We start from the raw sequence: 10234 nt of genomic DNA on the forward strand, positions 1-10234 counted from the left end.
AAAACCAACAAAAGAGGACGTGTGACGGAGTTTCCCTCCACGCTTTTCATGATTGCCTTTTAATTCATTGAAATCTCCAATGAGGAACCAAGGAGAATCTCTATATAAACCAATTCGCGTTAAACGTTCCCACACTAAATCACGGTTTGCTGGAACCGGATCGCCATAAACAAAAGTAAAAAAGATTATTTGTCCTTTGTAAGTAAGTTCCACATCAATTAATCTACTAGATTCAAATAAAACTGAACCATCATAATCATTATTATAAAATAAGGCTAAACCGCCATTACAACCGATAGGATCAACCATTTTTAAGGTTGAATAACCAAAATGACCAACAAAAGATTCCAAATAAGATAAAGGCTGTCTAGTTTCATATAAAAATAAAATATCAGGCATATGCTTCCCCCACAAATCCCTAAAATACCCAATAGTTGCTTTGTTTCCAAGCCCTTGACAATTCCAGCTTAGTATCTTCATTTATCCATCAGCGGTTTAGGTGGTTTTGTCCCACCAGTTGGGCCCTTCTCCTGTACCAGGTTCCTCGGGTTGGCTCCATCTCCAGCTGATTCAGTAGCTTTAGGTGCAGGGCGCTTCCTAGGGGTTGTGCGCAAATACACATTCAACTTCTTGGAAGCTGCACCTTTGAGGGCCAAAGAAGGCTTCGCCTTACGGACCTTGTCTACCGGTAACACCAAGTCAGAATCAGTACTTGCATCATTGTTCATGACTAGAGAATCCTCCTTCAAGTCCGCTGCCTCCCTCTCGAGTTGTGCAGTGATCAAAGCGGGATCCAACGTCAAATCATCCATTGAAACCTCAACTGTTTCATCCTTTTGCTGGTCGGGATCAAAAACCTCTGGTTCCACTTCCCCAGCTCCCACAGTTCCCATCTCCTCCATCAGCTGGTCAGTGTTTTCCTCTTGTTATATTCCTGCCATAGGCGGATCCTTTTGGGCCTCGATCGGGTCAGTCACATCAGCGACCATCGACACCGTACCAAGGCCTACCTCCTCCGAATCTAACAGCATAGCATCAGAAATGGACCCCTACACCAACCAACCCATCAACCGGATCAGACTCTACATCTGTTGGTGTCTCCTCCGCATCAGGGATAGTTCCCTCCCCCTGAACAGCGGGTGTAGCCGCATCAGGATCCTGGAAGAGAGGTCTCTGTACCCGCTTTGGTGGTGGAATACCAATGAGCGAAGTCTGCACCATCCCTTGATCAACCGGGGCTGAGATTTGCCCTTGTTCCAGGTCTTCAACCGGTATTGGGCCAGAAGTAGATGCGGCAGCCGCAACAGCTTTAACCCTATGGCGATATTCATTGTACTTGACGTAATTGGTGAAACGTCGAGGTTTAGACGAAGTCTCACCAACCGCCTTTGTGGACCGATTCTTTACCCCCATATCCTGCTTCCCTTTAGGTGGACGCTGAGTATCCTTAGATAGTGTTGACCCCCTACTCTCTACCTCCTTACCCTTTCCTTTGCTTTTATCATTTGTGACAGCACCCTTGTAACTCTGAATTGGACGAACCGTGTCCTCATCCATCGGACTGTGTAAAGCCGGAGTAATCCGAGAAGAAGTCCAAAACGGACAATGCTCTACGTCGTTGCACAGACTGAAACACTTCTTGTAGAAGCCATGGAGCTTCTTGCAGAAGCGGGCAATGCTCCACGTAGGGTATTGTAATTTCTTTTTAATTCATTAAATGTTTTATTGTTTTTACCAAAATAAAAAATAAAAAAATATATTTTAATGAATTGTAAAATAGAAATTTTAATTGTTTTATTAATTTGTGTGAAAAAATTAAACAACAACTAATTTGGAAAGAAATGAGTGAGTGCCTCTAAAGTAATGATAAGTACGTGCACTGATCACTCCCCTTATATTTCGCTTCCCTGTCTCTATCCTTCGGTGCTTCACCTCACTGGACTGTTCATTAGCGGATTAAACGAAGACGACGATAGAAGCTTTTTGCTGATTTGCAAATTTCCCATTCGTCTTCTTTCTCCAATCTCGATACTAATTTCGGGATTCTACTTGCCGTTCCGTGTGATTTCATCTTCTCCGCTACTACAATTTTGATTTCTCTCGGAACCCTAAATTTCCTCTGGAGCTAAGATTTCAGAAAAAATTTCAAAGGCTTGTTTGTTTCTTCTTACCCATGGTTCAACGATGATCTTAGACGAGAAGAATCGAAAAAACCTCGTATTCCTTATCTTACAGTTCTTTGATGAAGAGGGCTACCACGAAAGCTTACACTTGTACGGTGACCCCCCCCCCCCCCCCTTCTGTGTTTAGTTGTAATGCCTGTGTAAGCAGATCAAAAAATAGTTTTTAATTTATGTATGTGTGGGTTTTTTTTGTTTTGGTAATGAAGATTGGAGCAGGATTCAGGGGTTTACTTTGATTTTAGCTACTTCTCTAATGCTATACTCAATGGTAACTGGAAAGACGCTGAGGACTATCTTTCAGCATTCACTAGTCCAGATGCTAATACCTTTTCAAGGAAGATGTTCTTTCACTTGTTCAAGTGGAAATTTTCTGAAGCAACTGATAGGCAAGCGCAAACTCTACTCTTATTGCATATCATTTTCTACGACAGTGAAATCATTTTATTAGGATCTCTGGTAGAAAGGCATTAGAAAGAGATTGATTTTTTATTTAGTTGTGTCATTAGCTGGGGATGCAGGCTGATTTTGAAGTTTGATAGTGTTCGTTTCTCCTTCCTTTGAGGGCATAGAGACAGAAGAGCTTAACGGTTGTCTATAGAATTGAAAGGGAAGCATATTTCTTGTCATGTTTGTTTCTTGTATATGTTTTCTTATTCCTTTTAAGTAATGTTTTGCAGAGGTGGTGGCTCTGAATCTGTGAACATATTCTCCAAGGATTTGCGACGGATTCCTGTTTTAAAAGATGATAGCTTTGACGATTTGGTTGAGGTGATTTCTGTAGATGATATGAGGCAAGGATTTAGATATATTAGCACATTAATAATTTTTCCCCAATGCAGATCTCACCGATATTTTAGTGGTGGCTTTGTTTATAGTTTTCCTGAGCAAACTTGTTGCGTGGACAAAGCACCGGGGAGAGCCAAATTGTGTGTTGATCTCCATGAACTAGCAAAAATCAATCCTTCTTTGTGTGACAAACTCGATTTTCCGAAGTTGAATACATCTGCACTGCTCTCACTGATCTCCCTCATTTGTCCAAATTGTCATGGGAGAAAGGGAGGTTTGAAGGTAAAATTTTACATATTTTCTTATATGCTTACTGTAAAGGTACCAAAAAGCCTATGTTGAAATAATAAAGAAATGGATGAAGATTTTGGCTTCTCGAGTTCTTTTGTTTCTGATCAGTGCGTTTCTTGTAGGAAGATCTCATTTGCTTAATCCTTCAATTTCTTTATGAAGCAAAGTACAAGAACACTCTGCATATGTAAGTTTTGCTGGGATAAATGTGATTTTTGGATATTTCGTTGTTTTCTTATTGCTTATAACTTTTTCTTTCTGAAGACTAGAGCAAGAAACAAAAGTCTTCTTCAACTTAAATTATCTGGCGGAAGTGATGAAGCTCGGTGAATTGGGCAAAGCTGAAGAGTACCTTGGAGCTTTTACAGACTCAGCAGATAATAAGTACTCAAAGGCTATGTTTCTTGAAATTCAGAAACTGATATGCCTAGAATCTACAGAATGGTTGGTTTAGATATATTTATCTACATTTACATATCATTATTTCATTATGAGATCCCAATTAATATGATGCAAACATAAAGTGGTTATACTGTACTCATATTGGAATGTTATTATCCCCAAATTCTCTTCTGGTCAGATTTTAGGTTTGACTTGTCTACTTTAAATACAGAAAACACCTCTTAAAAAGCTATTTTCTCATCCACTGTATACTGATGAGCATTGATCTGTTTATCTCCTTGTAAAAAATGATTGAGCAATTCTAGTTTTAGCGTTCTTTAGTAAATCCTGTTAATTATTTATTCAACAGGCCACAGCTTTCACTCTGATGAAGTTTTTCTACCGCAGGGAAGTTGCAAACCCATCTGGATCTCTTGATAACATGTCGCCGAAGGTAAAGCTGCATGCCTCTGTTGCCATGCTAGCTAAGAAGAATCCAGCACTGAAAGACAAACTCAAGTTTCCTAGCATGGAAAAGTCAAGACTTCTAACACTGATGAAGCAGAGGTAAGGCTGCCAAAGGTTGTTTTCTAGTCTTGATTGTGTTCTCGCTTTTTCTTCTAGCTCTGATTTTTCTTCACCTCATGCAGTTTGGCCTGGTGGACTTCTCGTACATGCAACAACTCTAGCTCTATGGAAAATATTCCAGTAGTGTCATACCTTTGTGGCACACCATCCTATTTTAAAAATAAATTCAGGAAAACAGGGCCAAGGAAGAAGGTTATTAACTGCAAACCAAACGAAATCAATGATATATCTCAGTGCAATGCACTCGTTCTTCCTGATTATTGCTCAGAAGAAAGGGTAAGGTTACTTTCTCCGGAATCTATTAAAATTTGATGTACTTCATGTCATCCAAGGCATTCGTTCGCAAATTTAGTTGATCGTTAGAAGGGAAAAAAGAACATGGCTCTTGAGAAATAATAGCCATTGAGGATTGTGCTTTGTTGCTCCCAAGAACGTTACTCTGTGCAGAGAAATATTGTCAGTTCATTTAGGGGGAATGTCTCATGTTAGCATTTATTATTTGACTACAGAATTCCTGCCACCTGTGTATACATCCTCGGTAGTAGCATCATGGAGAAACCATATTCTCTGACACTTTATTTTGCTTGTTCTGTTTGATAGCTACTGTTTGGAATGAAAATATCACCTACGCTTGGTAGTCATTGATATATAGTGAAAGGACAATGCTGTTTGTTGATGCATATAGTCAGGCTTGTCTTCTATATCTTCAACTGTTGGAATCTCATTGATTTTGTTGACTTTGTTAGATTGTACGTTTGACCTATTCCCCTTCTGGAGATTACATACTGGCTTTGGCAGAAGACGCCACACATAAACTCTGGACTTGGTCGAGTAGCCAAAATGAATTCTGCAAGGTTTAGTTTCATATGACAAAACTATCTTAGCTATGTTTCAGCGCTGATGTCTTGGCTACTTACCCTATCTATTTGTTTCTTTAAATTTCTACTTATAGTATACTCCTCGAATATTGAAGGAAAATATATTTCCGAAGCCACGATTACATCAACCTCAAAGTGGGAAAACTATGAAAAACGAGATGGCCGCTTCTGTTCAGAATTCAACGTCATGTTTTGCGATCAAGGGTTCCTATCTTTTCTCTACTTCAGGAGGAAAAATAGCAGTTTTTGATCTTAAGAGTTTCGAGGTAATAAGCATTGTAGTGTTATAAGCTTATTGGTCCTGCCTTTGTGTCTGCATCATCAAATGACACTGTTTTCACAAATACTCCAGAAAGTAGGAGCTTTCGGAAGTCCTACACCTATGGCTACCTATTTTATATTTATTCCTGGTGATTTGCTTGCCGTTGGGCTAGATGATGGTTCTATCTTTATCCATTGTTTATCTTCGAGAAAGGTAAAGTTTTCGTTTTCGTGGTAATCGCCTGAAACCATTTGCCTGACTTTGTCTACTGCTAAAAGATATTAAAAAAGCTGTAAATGTATTAGGTCAAAGAAAAGCTGGAGGGCCACGATCAGAAAATAACCTGCCTAGCATTTTCTCGCTGTTTTAATGTCCTAGTCTCATCTGACTCTGATGGAAAGGTTTGTACATACATCTGTAGATAACCAAAATTTGTGTTTTCAGAATTTTTAAATTGTTTTTGTTTTCTCCAGCTCTGTCTTTGGAGCACAAAGAGCTGGGTTAAGCTGACAAGTAAGAACTCTACGCAGAAATTTTGCAGCCGTTCTAACCTTGAGTCCACTTCTTTAGTAACTCACATCCAGTTTGACCCATATCAAATTGAGATACTCGTGGTCCATGAGGGGTGGATAGGTGTTCACGATGCTCGATGTCTTGATTGCCGTGTGCAGGTAAAAGGCAAAGACTTTGATGACACTCTTCTCTGATTAAATTCCTTTGCCTCTAGTTATCGTATCGACACTAAATAAAAAATGCTACGCAGTGGATACCTGATGAATCTGATACTTCAATAACTTCTGCTACATATTCGTCCGATGGTGAGATCATCTATGTTGGCTTTGGAAGTGGATTCATAAAAATTCTGGACTCCAAGACCTTGGTGACGATATGTCGAATCGATCTGACTTCTGTTACTCAACCCAGCCCTAGCAACATCAGGTACAGTTTCCCTGCCCATACTTCTGTTATTCAAATAATTTTGTAATTGAATTGGCTACCAAACTGGGGATGACACAGGCTCGAAGTTTATCCAACTGTCATTGCTGCTCATCCTTCACATCTAAGTCAGATCTCTGCTGGGCTCAGTAATGGTAAGGTCATCGTCCTTCAACCGTTGTGGAGTAGAGGATGGGGTGAAACAGCTCCACCTGAAGACGATGGAGATTATCCTGATGACTCAGATCATAGTTACTGACCACAAAAGTTGTCTTAGTTCTATGTATTTATCTCTGAGCTTACTGATCTTTTTGGATGTAACTGAGCTTACTGCTCTTTTTGTATGCAATTGTGCTTAGTTCTTACTGCCCTTTTTCTTTGTCTATGTACGTAATTCGTAATTAATAGTATATGTCTTTTTGTGTATTATTATTATTCGTACAGCAACTGTTAAGAAGCTACCAACTTACTCTGCACCTTTTTCTTGTAATGTAATCTTTATGACTTTGGTAAAGTTAATGCATTCTCTTTTCGTTCTCAGATAAGATTGGATATCTGCCATTTTGCATAGTGTTCCTTTTTTTCACTTTATATGATTTTTAGGACTGAAGATGATTATTTTGTTCCTGGTGTTGGGATAACTTTAAGCTATTTAGTTTAGTAGTTAACCACCAACCACAACGCACCATATGGATCCAAAACCTTTAATGAATCTGAGAGTTGACCTCTTATGGATGGTTGCTCATCCTCTAGAGTCTAGAGATTTATGTAACTATTTTTACTTTTTAGGGTTTGTTTTTTAGTTGATTTCTCGTGTATAAACCTCATTTTTTATTAGTCCACAAAGATGTATAAAACATGTGACATAAATAAATTTATACAAAAAGGCCGTGGCTCCAGCTCATACCCATTCAAGTGCCACCATATTTTTTCTTAAAAATAATATTTTCAACGCTTTCGAACTTCAATTCTTTCCACACTTTAAAAAAGAAGTAATATTTTCTCCTTTTGTACGAGACAAAAATTTATTTTCTGTTAAATTTCAATCATAAGCCAGAATTAATCTGTTATTAAGCAAATAAATTTACACACATCTTTAACCTTCCGACAAGCACACAGCTCCCGACAGTTCCTGTAAAAATAAAAATAAAACTTCGCATCTCCTTCCCCCAAGATCAACGACTTAAAAACCGCCACGTCATCACAGACTCCAACTCTCCTCTTAAATCTCTCTCTCTCTCTCTCTCTCCCAGCCTCCTCCTTTACTCCTTGCCCGAATCTCACACCGCCAAATTTGGCGTTTCCACAGATCTAAAAGATCTCCGACACCGTTTTGTTCTTCCGACGAATCTTCCTCCGTAGATCTAGCCAAAGAACACCTCTCTCTCTCAATCCCAAACGGTATTTTCTAAATATAGCTCAAGACAAAAATCGTGCTTTCAAATTTTCAAATTGTGTTTCCCGTTATCAATCAAAACGCACGAATCTTTGAATTGTTTGTGTCAACTTGTTTTTTTTTTCCCTCAGAGATTCGAAATCGTGAATCGGAGATATGGCGCCGAGTATTCGAAAAGCGATCGGTGCGGTTAAGGACCAAACAAGCATAGGAATAGCTAAAGTAGCAAGCAACATGGCTCCAGATCTTGAAGTAGCCATCGTCAAAGCTACAAGCCACGACGACGATCCCGCCAGCGAGAAGTACATACGCGAGATCTTAAACCTGACTTCTCTCTCCCGCGGCTACATCCTCGCCTGCGTTACCTCCGTCTCCCGGCGGTTGAGCAAGACTCGCGATTGGGTCGTTGCTCTCAAGGCTCTTATGCTCGTTCACCGACTTCTAAACGAAGGAGATCCGATTTTCCAAGAAGAGATTCTTTACTCGACAAGACGAGGTACGAGGATGTTAAACATGTCTGATTTTCGCGACGAAGCGCATTCGAGTTCTTGGGATCATTCTGCTTTCGTTAGGACTTACGCTGGCTATTTGGACCAGAGGCTTGAGTTAGCTTTGTTTGAGAGGAAGAGTGGTGTGTCGGTGAATAGTGGTGGCAACAGTAGCCATCATAGTAATAATGGTGATGATAGGTACGGGAGAGGAAGAGATGATTTCAGATCACCACCGCCGCGGTCTTATGATTATGAGAACGGTGGTGCTGGTGGTGATTTCAGAGGAGATAATAATGGTTATGGTGGTGTACCTAAGAGATCTCGGTCTTACGGGGATATGACTGAGATGGGAGGAGGAGGAGGAAGAGATGAGAAGAAATCTGTTACGCCGTTAAGGGAGATGACGCCCGAAAGGATTTTTGGAAAGATGGGACATTTGCAAAGGTTGCTTGATCGGTTTTTGTCATTGAGACCAACTGGTTTAGCTAAGAACAGTAGGATGATATTGATAGCGTTGTATCCTGTTGTGAGGGAGAGTTTTAAGCTTTATGCTGATATCTGCGAGGTTTTGGCTGTTTTGTTGGATAAGTTTTTCGATATGGAGTATACGGATTGCGTCAAGGCTTTCGATGCGTATGCTAGCGCGGCGAAACAGATTGATGAGGTCATTGCGTTTTATAACTGGTGTAAAGAAACTGGTGTGGCGAGGTCGTCTGAGTATCCTGAAGTTCAGAGGATTACTGGTAAGTTGTTGGAGACGTTGGAAGAGTTTGTGAGAGATAGAGCGAAGAGAGGGAAGAGTCCTGAGCGGAAAGAGATTGATCAAGCTCCTCCTCCACCTGTTCAAGAAGAGGAGCCTGAACCTGATATGAATGAGATCAAAGCTCTTCCTCCTCCTGAGAATTACACTCCTCCACCTCCTCCTGAACCAGAGCCTCTGCCTCAAAAACCGCAGTTTACTGAGGATTTAGTTAACTTGAGGGAGGATGAAGTCACTGCTGATGACCAAGGGAACAAGTTTGCGCTTGCTCTCTTTGCTGGTCCACCTGGTAATAACGGAAAATGGGAAGCTTTCTCCTCGAATGGAGTGACCTCGGCTTGGCAGAATCCTGCTGCTGAATCTGGTAAAGCTGATTGGGAGTTGGCATTGGTTGAAACAGCTAGCAATTTAGAAAAACAGACAGCTGCTTTGGGCGGTGGGTTCGATAACTTGTTGCTCAACGGTATGTACGATCAAGGAATGGTCAGACAACATGTGAGCACCTCGCAGTTGACAGGTGGAAGCGCGAGCAGCGTAGCTTTACCATTACCTGGTAAAACCAATACTCAAGTATTAGCCTTACCTGCACCAGATGGTACAGTCGAGAAAGTGAACCAAGACCCGTTCGCAGCTTCGCTAACCATTCCACCACCTTCTTATGTCCAAATGGCCGAGATGGAGAAGAAACAATATCTTCTGAATCAAGAACAGCAGCTATGGCAGCAATATCAGCGTGAAGGCATGAGAGGTCAAGCCAGTTTGGCGAAGATGAACAACGGTCCAGTTCAAGCTTACGGAATGCCACCTGTCAACGGGATGGGACCGCCACCGACGGGGTATTACTACAACAATCCTTACTGATTCATTCTTTCTGTTTTTTTTTTTTTTGCACCCACTCATATGTGTAGATGACTCGTCTTTCACCTTTGATCTCGTGTTTTTTTTTTAATTGTATTCCTGGATTGTCGTTAAAACGATTCAATCTTCTTCCTCGTCTCTCTGCTCGAGTTTGATTTGTAGTTTATGTACACTTTCTTGAGAATCTTGATTCCCTTATTATGTATAACAACATTTTGATATCTTTCATTGTGTTCCACTGTTTTAAAGTTACTTGAGAACACTTTTGTCGGGTAGTTTTGACTTGGAAAGTCTCCAAAGGACATTATAGTTGGGTTGTGTTGTCCAAGAAAGACAGGTGAAACATAAGCCACTCTTTGAAGTTTGAAGTCATTGGCTCATTTGTAAATTATTTGGTAAAACAGATTTGTCGCTTTCTTAATTA

General features: G+C 40.4%; 2 protein-coding genes across 4 annotated transcripts; both read left to right on the forward strand.

The window, feature by feature from the left end:
* On the forward strand, positions 1915–6781 carry LOC104703069 (topless-related protein 4). 3 transcript variants are annotated; one of them, XM_010419006.2, is made up of 15 exons: positions 1915–2273; positions 2390–2569; positions 2861–2974; positions 3059–3251; positions 3383–3447; positions 3525–3704; positions 4050–4208; positions 4292–4505; positions 4976–5083; positions 5182–5373; positions 5460–5582; positions 5675–5770; positions 5843–6040; positions 6133–6308; positions 6387–6781. In XM_010419006.2, exons 1-15 carry the CDS (start codon positions 2185–2187, stop codon positions 6562–6564), a joined length of 2265 nt encoding a protein of 754 aa, XP_010417308.1. In that variant the 5' UTR covers positions 1915–2184; the 3' UTR covers positions 6565–6781. The 3 variants fall into 3 exon arrangements, with proteins under 3 accessions (XP_010417308.1, XP_010417309.1, XP_010417311.1); XM_010419007.2 differs by having other exon boundaries at positions 5203–5373; XM_010419009.2 differs by having other exon boundaries at positions 2861–2951.
* LOC104703070 (putative clathrin assembly protein At2g25430) lies at positions 7442–10034 on the forward strand. The gene is made up of 2 exons (XM_010419010.2): positions 7442–7706; positions 7833–10034. The coding sequence occupies exon 2, from the start codon at positions 7858–7860 to the stop codon at positions 9811–9813; it is 1956 nt and encodes a 651-aa protein (XP_010417312.1). The 5' UTR covers positions 7442–7706; positions 7833–7857; the 3' UTR covers positions 9814–10034.

The sequence above is a fragment of the Camelina sativa genome, chromosome 7 (genome assembly GCF_000633955.1).
Source record: "Camelina sativa cultivar DH55 chromosome 7, Cs, whole genome shotgun sequence".
Lineage (NCBI taxonomy): Eukaryota > Viridiplantae > Streptophyta > Magnoliopsida > Brassicales > Brassicaceae > Camelina > Camelina sativa.

Coding starts and splice junctions, on each gene's coding strand:
- LOC104703069 (XM_010419006.2), top strand. CDS start 2,185: ATGATCTTAGACGAGAAGAATCGAAAAAACCTCGTATTCCTTATCTTA. Junction 2,570..2,860: donor TTTTCTGAAGCAACTGATAG/GCAAGCGCAAAC, acceptor AATGTTTTGCAG/AGGTGGTGGCTCTGAATCTG. Junction 5,084..5,181: donor GCCAAAATGAATTCTGCAAG/GTTTAGTTTCAT, acceptor TTCTACTTATAG/TATACTCCTCGAATATTGAA.
- LOC104703070 (XM_010419010.2), top strand. CDS start 7,858: ATGGCGCCGAGTATTCGAAAAGCGATCGGTGCGGTTAAGGACCAAACA.